The sequence below is a fragment of the Canis aureus genome, chromosome 14 (assembly GCF_053574225.1).
Source record: "Canis aureus isolate CA01 chromosome 14, VMU_Caureus_v.1.0, whole genome shotgun sequence".
Lineage (NCBI taxonomy): Eukaryota > Metazoa > Chordata > Mammalia > Carnivora > Canidae > Canis > Canis aureus.
This window is the reverse complement of record NC_135624.1, coordinates 29474078-29501845: the sequence shown is the minus strand read 5'-3', so window position 1 is coordinate 29501845 and position 27768 is coordinate 29474078. Positions and strand designations below refer to the sequence as shown.

At 37.5% G+C, this 27768-nt stretch overlaps 1 protein-coding gene across 30 annotated transcripts in view; it reads left to right on the top strand.

The window, feature by feature from the left end:
• LOC144283320 (uncharacterized) overlaps positions 1-27768 on the top strand; it is a 297695-nt gene that overhangs the window by 261682 nt on the left and 8245 nt on the right. For 21 of the 30 annotated variants that reach the window (XR_013351844.1, XR_013351842.1, XR_013351843.1 and 18 more), the window contains 4 exons: positions 9943-10036; positions 15280-15377; positions 17130-17201; positions 20169-20365. Coding sequence is in view for 22 of the 30 variants with exons in the window: in XM_077847227.1 (XP_077703353.1) it covers positions 9943-10036; positions 15280-15377; positions 17130-17181 (244 nt within the window). In the remaining 8 variants the exon portion in view is untranslated. Of the gene's footprint in view, positions 1-9942; positions 10037-15279; positions 15378-17129; positions 17202-20168; positions 20366-22227; positions 22409-27768 lie in introns of those variants that run through there. The other 9 variants (XR_013351833.1, XR_013351830.1, XM_077847242.1 and 6 more) reach the window with 4 other exon arrangements.

The following is a 27768-nucleotide window of genomic DNA, read 5'->3' as shown; positions in this document are numbered from 1 at the left end:
AGTATGTACTCAGGAGTTTGGGGCAATTTCCTAAACAGCTCTGGGTCTCTGTTTCCTCAGCTGCACAGTAAGATGTTGTGAGGGTTGCTGTGTGGATGAAATAAGCACAAATGATGAAAACAGTGTCTGGCACATTATAAGCATTCAAAAAAATGTCACCTACCATGATTCTGTTCCTTTTTATGCATAGATGCCCAGGTGATATCCAACTGATAGATTTTCTAGTGACTGACCAGTGGTGTCAAGCATATACTGGTACAGAAGGAGAGATGTAGGTAGACTAAATGCCTGCTGAACAAAGCTACCCACTGATGGGGAACAAATGGTGGAGTAGGGACTTTCCTGATGACCTCCCCCAACACATACCATGAACCAGCTCCAATTCCAAAAGACCACCTCGTACCCTACACCTTCTCAAACTACTACTCACTTTCAGAGATCAGCTCAATGCCAATGACTATGGAGCTTTTCTGAGAACCCCACATAGCATTACAGCCTGGGTAACACTCCTCTATGACAGCCTGCAGCCTATCGGCTGCGTTGCATTCTTGTCTCCCCACTACTGTGAGTCTCCTCCAGAGCAGGGATCAGGTTTGTTCATCTTTATATCCCCAGTGCTTTGCAAAGTGCCTGGCACATCAGAGATTACAACCATGTTCAATGAAAATAAAAAAATGTTTCCAGCTGAAAAATGGATGGAATTGATGAATGAATGTGCAAATGAAAACAGGAATGAATTATACAAATTGTTGGCACCCTAGTTGAAAACGGTATTCTCTCCTTTGATTTCCCTAGTTTAGAACAATGGTTGACTCAATTTTTTAAAAGTTGTCAAATTCTGAGGTTCCTGGTTCAGTCAGTTAAACACTGGGCTCCTGATTTCTGCTGGGGTCATGGTCTTGGGGCCGTGGGATAGAGCCCCACGTCTGGCTCCACACTCAGAGTCTGCTTGAGATTCTCCCTCTCCTTCTCCCTCTGCCCCTCCCCCTGCTCACACTCTGTATCTCACTCTATAAAGTAAATAAAATCTAAAAATTGTCAAATTTGGTTGCAAACTGAATGTAAATGGGAAAAGAAACCAGATTAGCTGCTCACCATCAACTACAACAGATCCCCTAGTTAATTTCATCTTCTGTTCCTGTTCAACTCAATGCCCTAACTCACCTTTGTCTCCTAGCTGCTGCTATGTCCCACTGTTTCCCTTGTCATTCCTTCTGTCCTTCACGCCCTCTCTCCTCCTTTCCACTTTACCGAATGCTACTCATCCTCTGAAGCTCAATTTAATTCTCACTTTTCCCAAAAGTTGCCCTTCATCTGGCCTTCATTAAAATTGCACAATTACCATAATTACCATAACACACTATTTACATCTTTATTATCTCCCTGACAATTTGTAAATTTCCTGAAACAGCCATATATTCTATTTTTTCTTACATATCTTATATTGACAGTGACTAAATATTTCTAAAACATCAACCGAGGCAAATTTTGAAGTGAAAGTTTTTAAAAAGAGACATAAGTATTAAATATAATTTGTCTTTATTTTACCAAAAATATTTTAAAAATTCCTAACTTCCATCACACACTTCAATAAATTTTAGCTATATCAAATGTTTAAGCAAAAATAATGAAATTATAAAATGTGTAACAAGTACTAAACATAAACATATTTAAGACCTAGTCCTGGGCAGAAAAAGATTGATAATGTAAATATTGAAAATAACATTTCTTTGTATCACCCTGCTTAGTGGCAAGTGGTATACAGAAATATATATGTCAGAAAGAATTATCCTGCATATATAAAGTGTACTTATAAACCAATAAGAAAAAAATGAGTATATCAAAAGAAAATTGAGTAATGTTAAGCATCTTTTCATGTACATGTTGGCCATCTATACATCTTTTTGGAAAAATGTCTTTTCAGTTCTTTGGCCCCTTTTTTATTTTATTTAATTTTTTTTCCACCAATTTTTTAATAAAAATTTCCAAACCTCCAGCAAATTTACAAGAATTTGACATACCACCCACATACCCATGATATGGATTCTACTATTAACATTATAGCATGCTTAATTTGTCACATATCTGTTCATCTATCCATTTGCCCCATTATATTTTTGATGCATTTTTTGGCATAAAATATTTTTCTTTAAAATCAATTAATCAACATATAGTGTATTATTAGTGTCAGAGGCAGAGTTTAATGATTCATCAGTTGCATATAATACCACAGTGCTCATTACATAAAGTGCCTTCCTTAATGCCTATCACCCAGTTACTCCGTTTCCCTATCTGCCTCCCCTCCAGCAACCCTCAGTTTGTTTCCTAGAATTAAGAGTCTCCTATGGTTTGTCACCATCTCTGATTTTGAGTTATTTCCCCCCTTTCTCCTATGTTATCTGTTTTGATTTTTAAATTCCACATATGAGTGAAATCATAATAATTGTCTTTTTCTGACTGTCTTATTTCACTTAGCATAATACCCTCTAGTTTCATCCTTGTCATTGCAAATGGTAAGATCTCATTTATTTTTGATGGGCGAGTAATATTCCACTGTGTGTGTGCATGTGTGTGTATGTGTGTGTAACTCACATCTTCTTTATCCATTCATCTATTGATGGATATCTGGGCTCTTTCCATAATTAGGTTACTATTGATAATGCTATAAACATTGGGGTACAGGTGCCCCTTTGAATCACTATGTTTGTATCCTTTGGATAAATACCTAGAAGTGGAGTTGCTGGGTCATAGAGTAGCTCTATTTTTAACTTTTTGAGGAATTTCCATACTGTTTTCCAGAGTGGCTGCGCCAGTTTGCATTCTCACCAACAGTGTAAGAAGGTTCCCCTTTCTTCACATCCTTGCCGACACTTGTTTCTTGTGTTTTTGATTTTAGCCTTTCTGACAGGTGTGAGGTGATAGTTCATTGTGGTTTTGATTTGTATCCCTGATGATGAGTGATGTTGAACATCTTTTCATGCGTCTGTTGGCCATCTGGATGTCTTCTTTGGAGAAATGTCTGTTCATGTCTTCTGCCTCTTTTTAAACTGGAGTCTTTGTGTGTTTTTGTTTGTTTGGTGTTGAGTTGTATAAGATCTTTATAAATTTTGGAACTAACCCTTTATCAGGTATATCATTTGCAAATATATTCTTCTATTCAGTAGATTGCCCTTTCATTTTGTTGATTATTTCCTTCACTATGCAGAAGCTTTTTATTTTCAGGTAGTCCCAAATTTATTTTTCTTTTATTTCCCTTGCCTCAGGAGACATATTTAGAAAAATGTTTCTATAGCCAATGTCAGAGACATTACTGCTTGTGCTCTTTTTAGGGATTTTTATGGTTTTAGGTCTCACATTTAGGCCTTTAATCCATTTTCAGTTTATTTTTCTGTATGGTGAAAGAAAGTGGTCTAGTTTCATTCTTTTGCATGTGGCTGTCCAATTTTCCCAAAACCATTTATTAAAGAAACTCTCTTTTCCCCATTGTATATTCTTTCCCACTTTGTCAAAGACTAATTATGTAATTGCAGGTTCATTTTTAGGGTTTCTATTTTATTCTGTTGATCTATGTATACATTTATGCCAGTACTATACTATTTTAATTGCTACCAGTTTGTAATATAACTTAAAATCTGGAATTGTGGTACTTCAGTTTTTGTTAAGATTGCATTGGCTATTAGAGGTCTTTTGTGGTTTCATACAAATTTCAGGATTGTTTGTTCTAGTTCTGTGAAAAATGCTGCTGGTATTTTGATGGGGATTACATTAAATGTGTAGATTGCTTTGGGTTGTATAGACATTTTAACATTATTCTTCTAATGCATGAGCATGGAATGTCTATTTGTGTCATTTTCAATTTCTTTAATAAGTGTTCTATAGTTTTCAGAGTACAGATTTTTCACCTCTTTAAGTTTATTCCTAGATATTTAATTGTTTTGGTGCAGTTGTAAGTGGAATTATTTTAATTTCACTTTCTGCTGCTTCATTATTAGTGTATAGAAAAGTGATAGACTTCTGCATATTTATTTTGTGTCCTGTAACCTTAAACTGAATTCATTTCTCAGTTCTAGTAGGCTGTTTTGTTTTGTTATTTTTTGGTGGAATCTTAAGGATTTTCTATTTAGGGTATGATGTCATCTGCAAATAATGAGAGTTTTACTTCCTTCTTACCAATTTGGATGCCTTTTATTTCTTTATATTGTATAACTGCTGTGGCTGGGACTTCCAGTACTAGAATAAAAGTGGTGAGAGTGGATATCCTTGTCTTGTTCCTGATGTTAGGGGAAAAGCTCTGAGTTTTTCCCTATTAAGTATAATGTTGGCTATGGGTTTTTTCATATGAAACCTTTATTATGTTCCCTTTAGACCTATTTTGCAAAGGGTTTTTATGAATGGATGCTGTACTTTGTAAAATGCTTTTTCTGGCATCTACTGAAATGATTATATGGCCTTTATCTGGTTTAGGTATCAGGGTGATGCTGAGCTCATAGAATGAATTTGGGTTTTCCTTCCTCTTGTATTTTTTGGGATAGTTTTAGAAGAATGGGTATTATGTCTTTATGTTTGGTAGGATTTACCTGTGAAGCCATCTGATCTTGGGCTTTTGTTTGTTAAAAGTTTTTTGATTACTGACCAATTTCATTGCTGGTTATTTGGTCTGTTCAAATTTTCTTATTTCCTACTTTAGTTTTGGCAGGTTATATGTTTCTAGAATTTATCCATTTCTTCTAAGTTGTCTAGTTTTTTGGTATATAGGTTTATCATAATATTATAATTGTATTTCTGTGGTATTGGTTGTTACCTCTCTTCTTTCATTAGTCATTTTGTTTATTTGGGTCCACTCTCTCTTTTTTTAATGTGTCTTGCTGGAGGTTTATCAATTGATCTTTTCAAAGAACCAGCTTCTGATTTCATTGATCAGCTCTATTGTTTTTTCCGTTTCTATCTCACTTATTTCTGCTCTCATCTTTATTATTTCCTTCCTCTTGCTGAGTTTGAATTTTGTTTGTCCTAGCTTCTTTAGGTATAAAGTTGAGATTTTTCTTGCTTCTTGAGGTAAGCCTTTGTTGCTATAAACTTCCTTCTTAGAGACACTTTTGCTGCATTGCAGAGATTTTGGATCATTGTGTTTTCATTTTCATTTGTTTCTTTATTAACCATTCCTTGTTTAATAGCATGCTGTTTAACTTCCATATATTTGTGCTTTTTCTAGATTTTTTCTTGTGGTTGACTTCTAGTTTCATAGCATTGTGGCCAGAAAAGAAGCATGGAGTGTGTTTTCTATATGGTATCAGGTCATCTGTACATAGTGACAGTTTTTCACCATTGAGTATGATGCTAGCTATGGGTTTTTCATATATGGCCTTTATTTTATTGAAGTGTATTCCCTCCAAACCCACTTTTATCATGAATCGTTATTGTATTTTGTCAAATTCTTTTTCTGCATCTATTGAGATGATTATATGGTGAATATTCTTCCTCTTGTTAATTTGTCGCACTGATTTGTGAATCTTGAGCCACATGTACATGCCTGAAATAACCCCCACTTTTAATATATTCTTGATTTCAGTTTGGTAATACTTTCTTGAGGATTTTTGCATCTATGTTCATCAGAGATATTGACCCATAGTGAGGTTTGTTTGTTTTTCTTTTTCCTGTTGTTTTTAAGTGTCTTTGTCTGGTTTGGTATCAGGGTAATGCTGATCTGGAAGCTTTCATTCCTATTTTTTTAAATAATTTGAACAGAATAGGCACTAACTCTTTTTGAGACATTTTTTAGAATGTATTTGTGAATCCATCCAGTCTTGGGCTTTTGTTTGTTGGGAGATTTTGATTACTGAATCAGTTTTCTTAGTAATAATTGGTCTTTTCAGATTTTCTTTCTTCCTGGTTTAGTTTTAGAATGTTGTATGTTTCTAGGAATTTATTCATTTCTTCTAGGTTGCCAAATTTGTTGGCACATACTTCTTTGTAGTAGTTTTTCATAATCCTTTGTATTTTTGTGGTGTCAGTTCTCTTCATTTTTAATTCAAGTCCTCTCTTTATCTTGATGAGTCTGGCTAAAGTTCATCAATTTTGTTGATTTTTTTTTTTAAGATTTCATTTATTTATTCATGAGAGACACACAGAGAGAATCAGAGAAATAGGCAGAGGGAGAAGCAGGTTTCCCACAGGGAGCCCAATTTGGGATTCAATCCCAGGACTCCGGGATCACACTCAGAGCTGAAGGCAGACGCTCAACCACTGAGCCACCCAGGCATCCCAATTTTGTTAATCTTTTCAAAGAACCAACTCTTGGGGGTCACTTGGGGGGCTCAGTTGGTTAAGTGTCTGACTTCAGCTCAGGTCATGATCTGATGGTGGGGGGATCAAGCCTTGCATTGGGCTCTGCGCTCAGTGGGAGTCTGCTTGTCTCTCTGCTCCTCCCCCTGCTCATGTACTCACTCTCAAAATCTTTTAAAAATACACACATATATATACATACATACACATGCATGTCTGTATATATATACATGCGTATGTATGTATATATATGACTATACATATGTCTGTATAGACTACATAGGTATCAACTCTATAGAATAGAGACTGGATAAAGTCTCTTTCATTTATTTACACTCTGATCTTTATTATTTCTTTTCTTCTAACTTTGAGCTTTAATTGTTCTTTTTCTAGTTCCTTTAGGGACAAATTGAGATTGTTTGGGATTTTTCTTGTTTCTGGATGGAGATCTGTATTGCTATAAACTTCCCTCATGGAACTGTTTTTGCTGCATCTCAAAGATTTTGGATCATTGTATTTTAATATTCATTTGCTCTAGGCATTTAAAAAAATGTTCTCTTTGCTTTCTTTGTTGACCCATTTGTTGTTTTAGCATGTTAACACTGTTTTTTTCCCAGTTTATTTCTTGTAATTAACTTCTAGATTCATGCCAGTGTTGTCAGAAAAGATGCTTATATGGTTTTCATCTTTTTAAATTTATTGACTTGTTTTGTGACCATACGTGAAGAATATTTCATCTGGACTTGAAAAGAATTTATATTCTGTTATTTTTGGATGGAATGTTTTATTTATTTATATCTAGATATATATCTGTATATATCTGGCCTAATGTGTCACACAAAGCCACTGTTTATTGATTTTTCTGTCTGGATGATCTATTTGTTGATGTATGTGGGGTGTTTAAGGGAGAAATTGTCGGTAATACAATAACAGTAGGAGATTTTCTGTTGGTTAATATTTGTGTTGTGTACTTAGGTGCTCCTATGTTAGGTGCATAGAATTTACAATTGTTATATCCTCTTATTGAATTGATCCCTTTATCATTATGTGTTGCCATTCTTGGTCTTTTGTTATAGTCTTTGTTTTAAAGTCATTTTGTCTGATAGAAGTATTGCTACCCTGGCTTTTTTATTTTCCACTTCCATTTGCATGCCATGTTTTTCCAATCCTTTCACTTTCATTCTGCATGTCTTTAGGTCTGCAGTGAGTCTCTTGTAGGCAGCACATAGATGGCTCTTTTTTTTTAATCCACTTAATCACCCTCTGTCTTTTTGACTAGAGCATTCAGTCCATTAAAGTAATTATTGATAGGTATGTACTTATTACCATTTTACTAATTGTTCTCTGGGTTGTTTTTTAATAGTCTGCCTCTGTTCTTTGTCTCTTGCTCTCTTCCTTTGTGATTGATAACCTTTCTTTAGTGTTACACTTAGATTTTTTATTTTTTTGTGTCTCTCTTACAGGTTTTTGGTTTGCGGTTACCATGAGTTTCATATATAACATCCTAAATCTGTATTAAGTGGATGGTCACTTAAGTTCAAACACTGTTTTTCCTGTATCACTCTATGTATATATAATATGATATAATATTTTACACTTTTTGTTTTTTAAAGATTTTATTTATTTATTCATGAGAGACACAGAGAGGCAGAGACATAGGCAAAGGGAGAAGCAGACTGCTTGAAGGGAGCTCAATGTGGGACTCAATCCCCGGACCGTGGGATCATGCTAAAGGTAGACATTCAACCACTGAGCCACCCAGGTATCCCCCTTTCATATTTTTCTTCTAGTTATGACCTTCCTTTTCTACTTGAAAAAGTCATTTTAGCATTTCTTGTAAGGTCAGTTTAGTAGTAGTAAACTCCTTTAACATTTTTCTGGGAAACCATTTCTATTCTGAATGTTAACCTTACTACATAGAGTATTCTTGGGTGTAGGTTTTTTCCTTTTGGATATATCATGCCACTCCCATCTGGCCTGCAGAGTTAGTGCTGAAAAATCTACTGATAGCATTATGGGGTTTCCTTTGCAGGCAACTCATTATTAATGTTAAGATTCTTTATCTTTTTAAAAATATTTATTTTTATTTTTTTCTTAAGATTTTATTTATTTATTCATGAGACAGAGAGAGAGAGAGAGGCAGACGGGAGAAGCAGGCTCCATGCAGGGAGCCCGATATGGGACTCGATCCTGGGTCTCCAGGATCATGCCCTGGGCCGAAGGCAGCGTTAAACCGCTGAGCCATCCTGGATGCCCAAGATTCTTTATCTTAAATTTTAATTATTATATGTCTTGATGTGGACCTTGTTGGGTTCATCTTGTTTGAACTTTTCTGGACTTATTGGATCTGTAGATCTATTTCCTTCTCTACGTTAGGGACATTTTCAGCTATTATTTCTTTTTAACTGAGGTTAAGGTAGGGCTAATGTCAGTTCCTAGTTTTGCACTAACAGTTCTGCCGACAGAGAACAGAGGGAATAAAACAGGTACAGGGAAGAGCAGCTTCAATGCCTGCATGTCAAATCCTTGCTCATAAACTTTCTCAATGAAGAAAAGCTCTCTAAAGCCACACTTACATTTTCTTTCTTTTTAAAAATTGAGTCTGACACTTTATCACATTTCGCTCTCTGAAGGATCTTCAAATACTTAAAGCCTCTTGTGGCTTTGCCATATCTAACATACATGCCCTAATCCCCTCCTATCTGGAGTTTTTCTGTAGATGTTCATGATGAATGCAGAGAGATTTTCTAGCAGGTGGGGCAAGGATCATCCCTCAGCTCTGTGGGGGCTGGCCTGGCAAACAAAGGCCGTAGATCTAGGATTCACTACCCTACCTGTACATTGAGGACAGGGAACAAGGCCTGCAGGGGCTGGCCATTCAACAAAGAGTATTTCCAGCATGTGGCCTAGAGAGGGTGTTCAGAAAATGTTTGTCAATCTAAAGGTGAGCCTTGCCTGTGAAACCTGTCAGGCTGTTTTTGCTTATTGTCAACAATTTATTAAGATGCTATGCCCTCAAAGTTTGTAAATCTCATTCCTTCCTCCTTAAAGTAATATCTCTGTTAGGGTTCCTCTATCCCTCCTCGAATACCTCCAGGGGAGCCCCACAGAGATAAATAGAAGATGGGAGACTAATTTTGGATACAGACTGAGCTGGGTTCAAACTATCTAATAAATTAGTTTATTCATATAAAATATCAGAGAGATGGGAGGCCAAGAAAGGAATACAATTCTCGGTGGGGGTCTACTGCTGTGGCTTCCTCTAGTAATCCACCCCCTTCATGGTATTCAGGTTAAGTCTGGTGCTGTTGGGAGAATATTCACCATCAAAATAAGTTGACATAAATTGAACCACTGTAAATACTGTTTAGTATTCACACATGCATGCATTCCTTAATCCCCTTCACTTATTTTGCCACCCTTCCCCATGTCTCAGATAATAGACTCTGTTTATGTAGACATCTATCCCTTTGCCCCTGTTGCTAACTTAGGTTTCTCTAGAACTTACTCATTCTGGGCCTGGCTCAGAGCAAGTGTTCAATGAACAAGTTTCTGACTCAGGGGCCTAGGCACAACATGGTGGTGGTGGGTGTCGTGATTATTCCTGGGACACATGTACGTACTCACTTTCCTTTATCAGCCATGTTCATTTTCTTCCAGAGCTTTAAGGATGATCCAGCCTGCTTCTACCCCACTGTGTTTTCCTCTTCATCACCTTGGCTTTGCTTCTCCCAGAGTGAGATGGAACTGTTTGGTAAGTCTCGAACTACCCCAAAGCAGGTGATGGTTCAATCTAAAGAGATATTTTTAGAAGCCTGCTGGGAAATTACATAGGGGATAAAGCAGATTCCAGGAATACTGCTGCTAAGACTCAGCTTTGGGGACAGAAGGTTGGAGAAATTGGGGGACACAAGTGGGACTCCAGTGGTCCCCATACTTATTCCTTCTGTGCAGTTTCATCCCTAAAGCAAAGCAATCCCTGGAAACTCAGGGGTGGGGTTGGGATGGCAACGAATTCTAGAAATTGGAACAGTGAGAGAAACATCAGCAGCAGACAGAAATTTATCAAATGTCAATAGGAAGGGAGAGAAGCCTTGGTCACCTTTCCATAATGTTCAGGTTAAATCCAGTTCTGTTGGGAGAGTAATAATAATCACAATAATAATAACAGTTAACATACTGAACCACTGTAAACATTGTTTTAATATACATACACACACATACACACGTATGCACATACACAAAGAAGTACTGTTTTTCCCTATTTGCTAGGAAGAAACCTGGAACTAGGAGAGGTTAACGAAGTTGTCTGAGATTCTGTAGTTGGGAAGTCATAGCATCTATTATGAACCTAAGCTGTCAGGCTCTGGAGCTCCTCCTCCAACATTACACTGTATATTCCAGGACTTTTGCTTCAGGTTTTCAAAAAACATATGCACATACAAACATGCACACTTGAAATATAAACTCACATCCATCACTTATTATTTAGGAGCAGGGGTGGGGACTGAGTAATTCTGTGCCCCTGCCAGTTACTTTATTTATAACAAATTTATTGAAATATATTTATTTCATCTTCCATAAACTTTAACTTTTTAAAGGATATATTTCAGTGCTTTTTGGTGTATTCACAGAGTTGTGCAACAATTGTTACCTAACTTTTGAACATTTTCATCACTGCCATAAGAAGCCCCACAACTATTAGGAATCATTCCTATTTCCCCTTTTCCTCAAAATCTGGTAACCACTAATCTACTTCCTGCCTCTACTGAGTTACCTTTTCTGGACATGCCATATAAATGGCTCATATAACATGTGGCCTTGTGTAAATAGTTTCTTTCATTTTTCACCCAAGTTGTGGCAGGTGTCACAATGTTATATCCATTCTACTGTGTAGATATAATCTGTTCACCAATTCATCTACCATTTCAGTTTCTACCATTTGGCTATTATGAATAATGCAACTTTCATTTACAAGTTTTTATGCAGACCATGTTTTCATTTGGGGGTGTTTGCCTTGGAGTAGAATTGCTGGATTATATGGCAACTCTATGTTTAACTTTGTGAGGACCTGCCAGACTGCTTTCCACAGCAGCTGCCCAATTTTTAATTTCCACCAACAAGTTCAAAGGTTCTATTTGTCCTATCTCCTTGTCAACACTTGCTGTTTTCTGTTTGTTTTTAAGCCATTTTAGTGAGTGTAAAATAGTATTCAATTGTGCTTTTGATTTGCATTTTCCTAATGAAGAATGTTGGCCCTCTTCATGTGCTTACTGGTCATTTGTATATCTGCTCTGGAGAAATGTCTATTCAAATTCTTTGCCCTTTTCCCCCCACTTTTAAAAATTCTGCTTTTTCTACTATGTTGGTCTTTTACTAACAGTACAAAAGCAGTGCATGAAAGGCTTTGCACTTTAGGAGTAGTCACTCATCTCATATTCCTTTCAAAAGAAACATTTTTTCTATATTTATTATTGAAGTAGAGTTGACATACACCTTATGTTATTTTCAGATGTATATTGATTCAACAATTCTGTGCATTACTCAATACCCACCATAATAAGTGTAGCCACCATCTCTTATTATAGCCACCATACATTATTACAATATTATTGACTGTACTTCTTATCTCCATGACTCACTTTATAACTGGAAGTTTGCACTTCCTAATTCCTGTCACTTATTTTGCCCATCCTCCACCTTCCTCATCTCTGGAAATCAGTTTATGTATTTAAGAGTCTATTTCTGTTTTGATTACTTTTGTTCTGAGATTCTACATAGGAGTGAAATCATATGGTATTTATCATTCTCTGACTTTTTTCACTTATACCATAGGTCCCTCCATGTTGTTGCAAATAAACTTTCATTCCTTTTATGGCTGAGTAATATTCCAGATATTCCATATCCTATTTATTAATTTATCAATAGACAGTTGGGTTGCTTCCTTATCTTATAAATATCTATTGCAAATAATGTTCCAATAAACATGGGGGTGCATATGTCATTTTGAATTAGTGTCTTCATTTTCTTTGAGTAACTACCCAGTAGTGGAATTTTGGAATCATAGTAAAATAGTTCTATTTTTAATTTTTTGAGGAATCTCCATACTGTTTTCCTCAGGGTAACAATTTATATCCTATGAACAGTGTACAAGGGTTCCCCTTCTTCCAAATCTTTTATAATACTTGTTAATTCTTGTCTTTTTGATAGTAACCACTCTGACTAGAGTAAGATCTCATTGTAGTTTTGACTTGCATTTTCCTCGTGATTAGTGATGGTGAGCACCTTTTCATGTGTCTGTTGGCCATCTGCAGATCTTCTTTGGAAAAAATGTCTAATTAGGTTCTCTACCTATTTTTTAAGTCATTTTTTTTTCTGTTGTATTGTATAAATTCTTTTATTGTGGATATTAGCCCCTATCAGATACATCATTTGAAAATATCTTCTCCCATTCTCCCTGTTTTGTTGATGGATTCCTTTGCAAAAGCTTTTTATTTTGGTGTAGTCCCAATAGTTTATTTTTGCTTTTCTCTTTCTTGCCTAAGGGGACTTATCCATAAGTATATTGCTAAAGCCAGTTTCTAAGAGATTACTGCCTATGTTTTCTTTAGGGTTTTTATGGTTTTAGATTTCATAGCTGGGTCTTTAATCCATTTTTACTTTATTTTTGTGCATGTTATAAGAAAGTGGTCCAGTTTTCTCAATGCCATTTATTGAAAAGACTCTTTTCCCCACCATATATTCTTGCCTCCTTTGTCAAAGATTGACCATAAAACCATGGGTTTATTTCAGGTCTCTCCATTCTGTTCTATTAATCTATATGTTCTTGTGCCAGTAACATACTGTTTTGGTTACTATAATTTTATAGTATATTATGAAATCTGGGGTTGTGATACTTCCAGCTTTGTTTTTTCCCAGAATTGCTTTGGCTATTTGAGATCTTTTGTGGTTTCAAGTGAATTTTAGGATTATTCTATTCTGAAAAAAAAAATGCTATTGGTATTTTGATAGGGATTTCATTAAAAACAGATTGCTTTGGGTATGATGGACATTTTTAATATTATTTCTTCCATTCCATGAACATAGTATACTTTTCTATTTGTTTCACCTTCAATTTCATTACAGAATATATACCTTTTGCTCCTTGATTAAATTTATTCCTAGGTATTTTATTCTTTTTGGTTCAATTATAAATGAGAATGTTTAAATTTCTCTTTCTGGTAGTTATTAGTGTATTAAAATTCAATAGATTTCTTTATATTAAGTCTGTGTCCTTAGCCTTTACTGGATTCATTTCTTAGTTCTAGTAGTTTAGTGGAATCTTTAGGGTTTTCTATATATAGCATCAGGTCCTCTGCAAATAGTGACTGTTTTAATTATCAATTTGGATGCCTTTTCTTTTTCCTGTAGAATTGCTGATTGCTGTGGTTAGGCTTTCCAGTACTATGTTGCATAAAAATGGCAAGAGGACATACTTTTCTTTTCCTGATCTTAGAGGAAAAGTTTTCATTTTTTCATCATTATGATGTTAGCTGTGGGTGTTTTATATATGGCCTTTCTTATGTTGAGAGGTATTCCCTCTAAAGCCATTGTGTTGATAGTTTTTATTCTGTCAAATATTTTTTCTGGATCTATTGAGATGATCATGTGGTGTTTATCCTTCCTTTTGTTAATTTGTCACATTGATTGTGACTATTGAACCTCCCATGTATCCCTGGAATAACTCCCACTTCATTGTGGTGAATGATCCTTTTAATATATTGAGGATTTTTACATCTATGCTTATCAGGATAGTGGCCGATAGATTTCTTCTTCTTTTTTATTTTTTTAATGTAGTGTCTTTGGTTTTGCTATCTGGATATTGCTGGTATTGCAGAATGAATTTGGAAGCTTTCTTTCCTCTTCTATTTTTGAAATAGTTGAGAATAGGTATTAACTCTTTTAAAAACATTTGTTAAAATGCACCTGTGAGGGGTACCTGGGTGGTACAGTCAGTTGAGTGTGTCTGGCTCGGTTTCAGCTCACGTTGTGACCTCAGGGTCCTGAGATTGATAGAGCCTTGAGTTGATCTCCACGCTCAGTGTGGAGTCTGCTTAAGACTCTTTCTCCCCCCTTTACCCATGCCGCTCTGTGCACTTGCTTTCTTTCAAATAAATATTTTTAAAAAGTAAAACGTACCTATGAATCCATCCAGTGCTGTAATTTTGTTTGATGGGAGTATTTTGGTTACTGGTTCAATTTCCTTACTAGTAATTGGTCTGTTCAGGTTTTCTATTTATTCCTGATTCAGTTTCAGACAATTGTATGTTTCCAGGAATTTATCCATTTCTTCTAGGTTGTCCAATTTATAGGGTAGTTATAAGATCCCATTATAGTTCAAAAAATTATATCCCAACTTAGATATTATTTTATAATTATTTTAATTTCTGTATTGCTTGTTACTTCTCTTTCATTTCTGACTGATTCTTCTCTTCTTTTGATAAATCTGGGTAAAGATTTATCAACTTTGTCTTTTCAAAGACCTAGCTCTTGGTTTCCTTTATCTGTTCTATTTTTTAATTCTCTATTTCCACTCTGATCTTTATTTCCTTCCATTAACTGTGGATTTTGTTCTTTTTCTAGTTTCTTTAGGAGTATGGTTAGATTTTTTTAGATTTTTCTCATTTCTTGAGGTAGGCCTGTAAATAATTAACCGACTATCTTTACTTTATGATTGCTTTTACCAGTGAAATTTTTCTTTCATAATTTTCACATCTTTGGCCTTTTTATTACACTTAAAGGGGATTCTTTAGCATTTTGCCCATTTAAAAAATGGCTCTAAGGAAAGAAAATGCAAATTTAAATAGTAAAAAAGTGACCTAAATGTAAGCATTCTTATATACTTCGGATACAAGTGCTTTAGCAGATACATGATTTGCAAAAATTTTTTTCCTGTTCTGATTTGTAGTTTTACTTTCTTGATGTCTACTTTGCAACAGTTTTCTTTTCTTTTGATAGAGCCTAATTATTTCTGTCCCATTGCTGGTGCTTTTGGTGTCATGTAGAAGATACCATTGCCTAACCCAAGGTCATAAGGGTTTTCTTCTATTATCCACGTAAGTCAATTTTTGTGTGTGGTGTGAAGCAGTTCCAGCTCTATTCTTTTGTATAAGGATACCCAGTTGTCCCAGAACCATGTTAAAAATCCACCAGTTAATTTTTTAAATCCATAGTACCATTTAAAAAAAAAAAGATTTTATTTATTTATTCATGAGAGACACAGGCAGAGGGACAAGCAGGCTCCATGTAGGGAGCCCAACATGGGACTTGATCCTAGGTCTCCCGGATCACGCCCTGGGCTGAAGGTGGCGCTAAACCACTGAGCCACCCGGGCTGCCCATAGTATCATTTTTATTATTTTATAACTATAGTAGTTATCCTGAATAGCTTTTAAATTCTTTTTTCCACTTAAATTTACCTTTTCTTCCCTCAAGGAAAGCCAGAAATTTTCAGTTTTATTTACCACTGTATTCACTGTGTGCCGGGCATCATTATACACTCAATAAACATTTAATAACTGAGCTTTTACATTATGTGGCACTAATATGCATTCTTTCCCAGGTATCTCTTGGGTCTCCTACACTGTGACTCCTCACTGACTGGTGTCTCAGAGGTGGCAGGTAGAAGGCTCTGCAATGTCAGATACTGGGATTTCCTCATATAGGATCCCACACCTCTACTGGCATCTGTCACTTCTTAGACACAGCAACAAAGTGAAGATATAACAGACAGCAAGTTGGCTACTACTGTATTGTATATGTGCAAGTTGCTAAGAGTAAATCTTAAGTTTTCATCACAAGAATAAATTTTGTAAAATTTTTTTTACCATATAAGGTGACAAATGTTAACCAGATATGGGGATCTTTTGCAGTGTATAAAAATATGGAGTCATTAGTTTATATACCTGAAAAATATATTACATGCAAAATATGTCAATTTAAAATAGATTAATTCTAAAAAATGCAACAAAGATGTTTTCTACCATGTTTAGGACCAAAAGACTGAGTATAGGAATTCAAGAGGAAAAGTTGAATACAAATATACAGTAATAGGTTCATGTTCTTTTGAGATTTTCAACCAGTGCCTGTAGTTTTGGATTGTCTCAAGGATGCCAATAGCATTTTTGTTGAGGAATATTAGTGCAGCCAAAAAGAGCACATGAACCGAATTCTAGTTCTTGGGTCTGCCTTTTTCAATTATGACTTGGCCCGTGTTGCCTTTTATTTCCTCATCTGACAAATGGGACAAAAATAGTTTTAAAGAATAGAAATTTCTCAAAGTACTGGAGGCTAGGGATGCCAAGATCCCAGTGCCAGTAGATTCAGTGTCTGGTGAGGACCTGCCTTCTGGTTCATAGAAAGTCCCCTCTCGTTGGGTCCTCATGTGGAAGAAGGGGCAAGAAGCTCTCCAGAGTCTCTTAAAAAAGGCACAAGTACCATTCATGAGAGCACTATCCTCATGACCTAATCAGCTCTCTAAGGCCCCACCTCCTCATACCATCACCTAGGTCATTAGGTTTTCAAAATGGAACTGGGAGGGGGGAGACACAAATATTCATTCTGTAGCAGATACCATATACTACAAAATCCCATTGTTAATAAGGTATAAGTATCTGCTTCCTTCTCTAGTTACTCTCAGAACAGCGAAAAATGTGAGAAGAGAATTAGACATGAGAATGAAAAGTCTTTTGCAAATGACCACAGTTTTATACAAAGATGATCAGTTTCTCTTCTGTACAAAAAAAGAATTCTATTGGTTGTAGTGATTTTCTAAATTGCTCTTTATTTTGTATTTTCCCCTATTTCCAGGCACCAGGTAGACATCTCCAGTGAACCTACTCAGCTTTTAACAACAGATTGAGTCCAAGTCTCTTTGTACAGGTAATAGACTCCTAAGCAGTATGGTGGTGTTTTTTTTTTGTTTTTTAGTTTTTATTTATTTATGATAATCACACACACACACAGAGAGAGAGAGAGAGAGAGAGAGAGAGGGGGGCAGAGACATAAGCAGAGGGAGAAGCAGGCTCCATGCACCGGGAGCCCGACGTGGGATTCGATCCCGGGTCTCCAGGATCGCGCCCTGGGCCAAAGGCAGGCACTAAACCTCTGCGCCACCCAGGGATCCCGGTGTTTTGGGAACAAATCTGAATTTCAATCTCAAATTTTCTGCTTTATAATTGTGTTACCTCAAACAAGTTACTTCTTCCTCAGTTGAATGTGGGTGATCATAGCATTTAAGGATGCAAAGAAGAATCAAGACCTGAAAAAGGATAGTACTAGTATAGCTTCAGGAATTTACTAGGAGCCACTGACCTTTGTTGTTCAAGGCTCCAACACAGGCATCATCAGTTCTCTTTCTTCATCTGTGTATCACTTAACATTTGAAGTCCAAGGCCTGGCTTAGAAAGATTGTCAGAGTGGCACTGGACAGGCACCTCTTCTAAGACTTCAGCAAATGACAGGAGAAGGTAACTCTATGGAGAGAGTGGCTTGGCAGGGCTTGACCACTAAAAACGGACTCAACCAACCCAAGGGGACCTGGCAGAGAAAGAGGACTACAGTAATACATAGCTTGGTCTTACTCCTTTCTAGCCCTTTATGTCTCTTACTAGTGCCTCCAACCAGCCAAAGCCACCTGGCAGCTTGATGGCAAGGGAGTCCGTTGATATAGTTTATAGGAGACCAGCCTCCTAGGGAACATGGCAGCATAGGGAAGGGTGAAAGTGGATCTCTAGGGGCTAATGGAATATATACAGGTAGGAGATAAAACATCTCTAAAACATTCAAAGAAAGTAAATTCTTTCTTCCCTCTTAGAAAAAAGCTCATGACTTCTCTTATCCTAGAAGGATAAATTATGCATGTAATCCCTGGTGCAGGAAATTCCTAATAATTTAGAAGTAGCCAAAGGCATGAGTCAGCAGGTTCTCCTTCTCTTCTTCCCTGGCACAGCCTACTCTCAGCAAGGCCTAGCCCCAGCTGTGGGGTGCCCCCTCCTTGAGGAGCCTCATGGAGGCTGTGGGTGGTAGGTCTTCCTACGCTGGTGGTTCTGAGCTCCTGCCAAGGCTGAAGGAAGCCACTTCAAAAGATGCCACTACCACCACCACTGATAAATGGAATCAGAAGGGCATTGCTTCAGCCCAGACTCTAAGCACTTTTTACCAGGCCCCATTCTTGAGGGTATATTCCTCTTGTGAGGGATTTGGATAATAATGGAGGGTGGGGGGAGATGCTTTCTACCAGGCAGCCATTTGTCAAGTACCAACTCATCCCTCAGTGTTAGGAGAGCAGGGAGATGAGGGGCTCAGCCGTAGCCTGTGTTCCCTCTTGTGCTAAATAAGGTTGGAATACGTTCCAGTTTATTCTAAGATAATTTGTAATCTCTTAATGCCTTAAAAATAGACTAAGTTAAATTTACACTTTTCTTCCATAGTTTTTAAATGAATTTGAGTGCTATGACTCCATGGCTTAGGAAAATAGACAAAAATAGATACTTGTGGGAAATGAGATTTTGTTTCTATAAAGGCAGCATGATACAGTGAGGAGAACGTTGAAATGGGCTCCCAAACCTGGATTTGAGGATCAACTGAACTTGGTAAAGTCATTTTCCTCTGTGGGCCTCAGTTTTAATACCTGTAGTGAGATTTTACAGTAGGTGAGAACAATTGAAATGTTCATTGTGACCCAGAAGAACACCCCCTGGCAGATGTGCTGAGAAGGAATGATGCTTCTAGAAGGGCAGAAGGACACTGTAATGAGAAAGGGCTGCCATGATTCGTGATTTATCACCCCTACCCCAATTTTATTGAGGGATAGTTAACTGTAACTGTGTATTAAGTATACAACATAAATGACTTATGTATAGATTGTGAAATGATTACCAGACCAAATTTAGTTACTATCCATTTTCTTGCATAGTTACAATTTTTTTTCTTGTGATAAGAATCTTCCTCCCCTCAAGAGAAAGAGAGAGAGCACATGCACAAGTGTGGAGGCAGGGCAAGGTAGGGGGAGGGGGGCAGAGGGAGAGAGAGAATCTTAAGCAGGCTCCATGCTCAGCACAGAACCACTGCCCCCCCGCCCCCCTGCCCCCGCCTCTGAGGATCACAACCTGAGCCAAAATCAAGAGAAACTTAACTAACTGAGCCACCCAGGTGCCCCCATCTTGTGGTAAGAACTTTTAAGATCTACTCTGTAAGCAACTTTCAAATATACAATGCAGCATTATTAAGTATAGTTACCATGCTGGATATTACATCTCCTGGACTTATTAATCTTACAACCAGAAGTTTGTCCCTTTTGACTGCCTTCATCCCTTTCTTCTGTTCCCTAACCTCCAACTCGTAGCCAACCATCTGTTCTGTGGTTTGCCTTTTAAATTTCCTGAGTTGTAGATTCAAAAGGCTTACATCCCATTTTTCTTCATTATGAAAATGCAAAAACATAAGGAGGCATAAAGAAACGGGGATGGGACTGTTTCCATAGTATGATTTTGCTTTCGATGGTAGTGCTGGAGAAGTAGTATGCAATCATGTAAGGAATCCAGGGGATTTGGGACTTAGGCTCAAATACTGTTACTGAGGTACTGGTTCTGAGGCTGCTCAACTATAAAAACAAAACAAAACAAAACAAAACATTTACAGCCTAAGATGTTAAAGTACCTTTTCTGCAGAAGTATGGGAACTCTTTATGTTCACATCTGTTTACATAGATGTAATGACACTAAAAGCTCCTGCGGAGGAGACTAAACTGCATTCTGGTGATCTTGGTTGATTAGTGACACTGCTGTTACTCTTTCTTGTTATTCTTTCTTTCAATTAATATTGAATGTGCTCCTGAATTAATGACAGGAACCTATGCAAACCAGTTGGTTTCCACAAGGTTGTCTGAGAAATGTAGCAGCCATACCAGGATATTTTTCAAATCCAAGTTAAATGAAATGGAAACAAATTTCCAAGGGAAAAATGCAACAGGAATCCATCAGGAGACGGGGCTTCTAAGCCAACTTTGTGACGAGGTTCCCTTCTCTTAGTTGACAACAGTACAGGTAAGAATACAGACTCTAGAGCTAGATTATCCAATTTACTGGCATTTTCATCTCTGCCTCAGGGTCATGACTTGAAAAAGGTGTCTAATTGTACTAAACTTAAAGTGTTGTTATGCCCATTCTATGCATCAGTATACTTAAAGTACCTAGAACAGCACTTTACACATAGTAAATGGTACATAAATGTTTGTTTATAAAAGAGGTGGCCAAATGGTAAAAATCTCTGATTCAGGAAATTCCTAATCAAAGGCATGGAGTCAGCAGTTTTTCATTCTCTTACTTTTAGCATAGATACTTGAGGAGAAACTTTAATTTATTATTCATGGGCTGAGCTGTCCACTTCCCTACTATTAATTATTATTAATAAACTGAAATGTCACTGGGGAGCTCTCTGCCCAATAGAGATAGTAGTGGTTTTGGCTTAGTGCCCCAGGATTCAATGATCAGGATGAATGTATAGTCATCTCCTTGACTTTGAACATGTCTGAAATTGTCACAGGGACTGCAGGTTATGGCTAGTGTATTTCTCTCTCATGTGAAAGGGACTCTGAAGGCAAATGTTCCCATGAAGGTTGGTGCTATTCTGTAAGCAGGAATCTAGATTCCTTCTATCATTCAGATCTACCTCATTGCTTCCATTCCCAAAGTCACTTCCTACTCCTAGACAGCTGCTGCTGGAACTCCAGCCATCATACCCCAGTTGTAAGCCAGAAAGAAGATTTTTTAAATGTGAAGAAAAAAGCATACTGACACGCATTCATTGATTTTATTTTTAAGTAATCTCTATACCCAATATGGAACTTGAACTTAAAATCCTGAGATCAAATAAACTGTGTTTTATATGATAGTCTTGTCATCTCCAGGACACATAAGCCCACTGCCCTCAACTCTCTGAAGCTATAACAGCTTCCAGATCCCTAATCACAAAAGCCTCCCCTCAACACGTTTGGTTTGCCAATGCCATTCCTGAAATATAACACTCAGACTGGAATCTAACTCCTTAGTCATGGACAGTTCAGCAAAAAAAAGAAAACCAAGACACAAGCCCTAGTTCAGGACACTTTGAAGTATAGATGGTCAAAGAGGAGGATGACTCTAAACAAAACAAAACAAAACATAGTTATGTTACTATTGTGTTACCAGCTCCAAGTGCTAAGTAGATTATTGAGTTTTTGAAAGCACATGAGTCATACAGTGAAGTAATGATTATATTTAGTGGAATGTTAGAATGTCTACAGAGATATAGAATGTTGTCATGTGGAATTGAGATTAGTGTTGTCTTTATTAGAAGGTTCATGTGAGCCATAATGACTATGATTTATGGGGGAGTTTCTGAGTATCAGCTACTGTGCTCAATATAGGCCTTCAGATATCTTTTATTCTAACTTTATCATTTAGGAATTATTATTTCTATAAAACACAAAAGGCAGAGCTGAGGCTCAGAGAGTCAAATAACCTTGGTAGGAATGCTCAGACAGTAGGTAGCAACAACAAGAATCAAATCTATGGTTCTGCTGCCTAAACCCAAAGCAGTCAAATTACTGAATTTTGGACCATTTCAATTTCTGCTCAGGGCCTCAGTTCCTCCTTTGTAAAATTAGCAGTTTGAGTCTGAGTCTATGTAAGTGAGAGTGTGCTGGTGTGGACTGTGAGAACTGAAAGTTTTAGTTTTAGAAATTTTGTGAACTGGTTTTATACACAGCCATCATTGACATGCTAGATAAACTTTGAATTTACGTTAAATATTGAAGTGAACATTAAAAAATAATATTCAAAATTTACCAATTATTTAACTTTATTGGGACTTATCTATATGGTAGAGATGCTGTGCTGCTGCCATTATTTCTCTGCTTCCTGTCTAGTGAGGTCATGTCGATGGCTTGAGATCTACCAGGCAGGAGTATTTACACAATGGAAATCAGCAAATGTTACAAATCAAGCCTTGGTTTATTGTTTTGTTGGCTGTATGGACTTATGAAAGTAATAAAAGTAATAAAAGACTAAAGTAAAAAGTATGTCATCTTTATGGGTATCACATGTGAGTAGCACAAAAAATGTGAGAGTATATTCCTCTAATATTTGAGAACTCCTATCCAATTTAGGAGTTACCCACCTTCGTTAATAAATGAGAAGTTCCAACAGGTCTTTGTTGTTGTTGTTATACTTTTATCTCATCACCCGTACTAAGATATATCAACCAATAAGTTCATGGAAGATGGTGGAATAGGAGGATCCTGAGCTCACCCCATCCCATGGACTGAGATAACCACTACATATGTGGAACTACCTCTAAAAATGATGTGAAGACTGCCAGAATGGTCCTTCCATGGTTAATAGTAGAGAGGTGGCCACATCGGAAAGGGTAGGAGGGGCAGAGAAGTGGTTAGGAACCAAACCCCTGATGAGATTAACCACAAGCAGGAGAGACACCACACTCATGAAGAGGATTAGACCCCACACCAGGCACTCCTGGCACTGGGGACCTACACTAAGAAGATGACTCTCCCTAACATCTGGCTTTGAAAACCAGTAGGGTTTAATGTCAGGAGCTTTTTTAAATCAGCAGGGCTTAACTCTGGGAGAGCGTGAGGGGGATTGGAAACTGAGTCTCCATCCTTAAAGAGACAGCATAATAAATAACTCACCCTAAGACAAAGCACAGAAGCAGCAGTTTGAAAAGTGCCTGTGGTATACAGGAAGGAGATTTATTTACTAATCACAGAACATGTGCTGTTGGGGCAGGGATCTTCAGGAGATTTCTCTGGGAATAAAAGTGCTGGCAGGTGCCATTTCTCTTCACCTTCCCAGCCTCGAATTCCCACCCCCACCCCAATCTAGATAGTTGGATGCTTGGAGGAGCCAATGCTAACACTACCTATCTACCTTGTTGGCACTGCATGTACTGCACTGGTGTCCTTTTGTAGACCTGCCCCATCCAACCTGCCCACTTAATCAGATGTCCCCTGAAAGTGGCTCCTCTTCCACCAACAGCTCTGCAGGTAGCCTGGGCAGGGACTGGCACCACTCCAAAATGACTTACTCTGGGGAGAGGGAGAAATCACCCTACACAATAGCATCCACAATTTAGCTGGCTGCTCACAGAGCAAACCCTGACCATCAGTGACTGCAGCTAGCTGGACAGCCAGCCCTACCCACCAATGTGACTGTGGTGGCCTCAGGCCTCTCAACAGTATGGGGACCAACACTGTCTAGTGCATCCATAACAGGCAAAACAAGTCACAGCAGCCAGCTGGGCTGAAGGCAAATGCAGCTCAATCACAACTTTAGGGCACATGCAGTTCACACAGACAACCCCAGAGTGGCTGGTTCTGTTAGCCAGGAGGGACTGTGCTATAGGGCACTGCAGGACCTCTTCTACACAAGGCCACTACTTTTAAGACCAGGACACATAGCTGGCCTGATGTATAGAAACAAACACAAAGAGTTAGATGACATGAGGAAACAGAGGAATTGGTCTTAAATGAAACAGAAGGCAAAATAAAAAAGCTATATGAAACTGATAACAATATACCTGATGAAAAATTCAAAATTATGGTCATAAAGATATTCACTGGACTTGAGAAAAAGAATGGATGAACATGAAAACATCAGCAAAGAGATAAAAAAAAAAAAAAAAAAACAGAACCAGGAGTTGGTTCTTTGAAAGAATTAATAAGATAGATAAACCATTAGCCAGCCTTATTAAAAAGAAAATAGAGAAGACTCAAATTAATAAAATCATGAATGAGAAAGGAGAGATCACTACCAACACCAAGGAAATACAAACGATTTTAAAAACATATTATGAACAGCTATACGCCAATAAATTAGGCAATCTAGAAGAAATGGACGCATTCCTGGAAAGCCACAAACTACCAAAACTGGAACAGGAAGAAATAGAAAACCTGAACAGGCCAATAACCAGGGAGGAAATTGAAGCAGTCATCAAAAACCTCCCAAGACACAAAAGTCTGGGGCCAGATGGCTTCCCAGGGGAATTCTATCAAACGTTTAAAGAAGAAACCATACCTATTCTCCTAAAGCTGTTTGGAAAGATAGAAAGAGATGGAGTACTTCCAAATTCATTCTATGAGGCCAGCATCACCTTAATTCCAAAACCAGACAAAGACCCCACCAAAAAGGAGAATTACAGACCAATATCCCTGATGAACATGGATGCAAAAATTCTCAACAAGATACAAGCCAATAGGATCCAACAGTACATTAAGAAAATTATTCTCCATGACCAAGTAGGATTTATCCCTGGGACACAAGGCTGGTTCAACACCCATAAAACAATCAATGTGATTCATCATATCAGCAAGAGAAAAACCAAGAACCATATGATCCTCTCAATAGAGAAAGCATTTGACAAAATACAGCATCCATTTTTGATCAAAACTCTTCAGAGTGTAGGGATAGAGTTAACTTTCCTCGACATCTTAAAAGCCATCTATGAAAAGCCCACAGCAAATATCATTCTCAATGGGGAAGCACTGGGAGCCTTTCCCCTAAGATCAGGAACAAGACGGGGATGTCCACTCTCACCACTGCTATTCAACATAGTACTGGAAGTTCTAGCCTCAGCAATCAGGCATCAAAAAGACATTAAAGGCATTCAAATTGGCAAAGAAGAAGTCAAACTCTCCCTCTTCGCCGATGACATGATACTGTACATAGAAAACCCAAAAGTCTCCACCCCAAGATTGCTAGAACTCATACAGCAATTCGGTAGCATGTCAGGATACAAAATCAATGCCCAGAAATCAATGGCATTTCTATACACTAACAATGAGACTGAAGAAAGAGAAATTAAGGAGTCAATCCCATTTACAATTGCACCCAAAAGCATAAGATACCTAGGAATAAACCTAACCAAAGAGGTAAAGGATCTATACCCTAAAAACTATAGAACACTTCTGAAAGAAATTGAGGAAGACACAAAGAGATGGAAAATATTCCATGCTCATGGATTGGCAGAATTAATATTGTGAAAATGTCAATGTTACCCAGGGCAATTTACACGTTTAATGCAATCCCTATCAAAATACCATGGACTTTCTTCAGAGAGTTAGAACAAATTATTTTAGGATTTGTGTGGAATCAGAAAAGACCCCGAATAGCCAGGGGAATTTTAAAAAAGAAAACCATATCTGGGGGCATCACAATGCCAGATTTCAGGTTGTACTACAAAGCTGTGGTCATCAAGACAGTGTGGTACTGGCACAAAAACAGACACATAGATCAATGGAAAAGAATAGAGAACCCAGAAGTGGACCCTCAACTTCATGGTCAACTAATATTCAATAAAGGAGGAAAGACTATCCATTGGAAGAAAGACAGTCTCTTCAATAAATGGTGCTGGGAAAATTGGACATCCACATGCAGAAGAATGAAACTAGACCACTCTCTTGCACCATACACAAAGATTAACTCAAAATGGATGAAAGATCTGAATGTGAGACAAGATTCCATCAAAATCCTAGAGGAGAACACAGGCAACACCCGTTTTTGAACTCGGCCACAGTAACTTCTTGCAAGATACATCCAGGAAGGCAAAAGAAACAAAAGCAAAAATGAACTATTGGGACTTCATCAAGATAAGAAGCTTTTGCACAGCAAAGGATACACTCAACAAAACTAAAAGACAACCTACAGAATGGGAGAAGATATTTGCAAATGACGTGTCAGATAAAGGGCTAGTTTCCAAGATCTATAAAGAACTTACTAAACTCAACACCAAAGAAACAAACAATCCAATCATGAAGTGGGCAAAAGACATGAAGAGAAATCTCACAGAGGAAGACATAGACATGGCCAACATGCACATGAGAAAATGCTCTGCATCACTTGCCATCAGGGAAATACAAATCAAAACTACAATGAGATACCACCTCACACCAGTGAGAATGGGGCAAATTAACAAGGCAGGAAACCACAAATGTTGGAGAGGATGCAGAGAAAAGGGAACCCTCTTACACTGTTGGTGGGAATGTGAACTGGTGCAGCCACTCTGGAAAACTGTGTGGAGGTTCCTCAAAGAGTTAAAAATAGACCTGCCCTACGACCCAGCAATTGCACTGTTGGGGATTTACCCCAAAGATACAGATGCAGTGAAACGCCGGGACACCTGCACCCCGATGTTTCTAGCAGCAATGGCCACAATAGCCAAACTGTGGAAGGAGCCTCGGTGTCCATCGAAAGATGAGTGGATAAAGATGATGTGGTTTATGTATACAATGGAATAATCCTCAGCCATTGGAAATGACAAATACCCACCATTTGCTTCAATGTGGATGGCACTGGAGGGTATTATGCTGAGTGAAGTAAGTCAATCGGAGAAGGACAAACATTATATGTTCTCATTCATTTGGGGAATATAAATAATAGTGAAAGGGAATATAAGGGAAGGGAGAAGAAATGTGTGGGAAATAACAGAAAGGGAGACAGAACATAAAGACTCCTAACTCTGGGAAACGAACTAGGGGTGGTAGAAGGGGAGGAGGGCGGGGGGTGGGAGTGAATGGGTGACGGGCACTGGGGGTTATTCTGTATGTTGGTAAATTGAACACCAATAAAAAATAAATTAAAAAAAAACAGATGAAAAATTCAATACCTGCAATTAAAAAAATAAACAGCAGATTAGGCCATGCAGAAGAATGGATCAGCAATCTGGAATAATGGGAAACTACCAAGCTGAACACCAAAAAGGAAAAAGAACAAAAATGAGAACAGTTTAAGGGAACTCAGTGACATCATCAAGTGTAATAACATTTTTATTATAGGGATTCCAGAAGGAGAAGAGAGAGAGAAGGGGGTATAAAATCTGTTTGAAGAAATAATACCTGAAAGCTTATTTCAGGTGGAAAGAAATAGACATGCAAGTCCAGGAAACAAAGAGAGCCCTTAACAAGATTAACCCAATGATGTCTATACCAAGACACATAATAAAAAAGGCAAAAGTTACAATAATTTAAAAGCAGCAAGAGAAAAAAGCCACATACAAGGGAAAAGGCTATTAGCTGATTGTTTTAACAGAAACTTTGCAAGCCAGAGTGGACAGCATGATATATTCACTATGCTGAAAGGAAAACAAAAACAAAAACAAAACAAAACAAAACTACAACTAAGAATACTTACTCAGCAAGATCATCATTCCGAATTGAAAAAGGGATAAAGAGGTTCCCAGACAAACAAAAGTTAGGAATTCATCAGCACTAAGTCAGATTTACAAGAAATGTTAAAGGGAATTCTTTGTAAAGAAAAGGCCATAAATAGAGGAAAATTATGGAAGGAAAATATTTCACAGGTAAAAATGAGCATTTAGTAAAGGTAATAGATGCATTACTTATAAAGCCAATAAGCAGGCTAACTCACATAAATAGTAAAATCAGTTATACCTA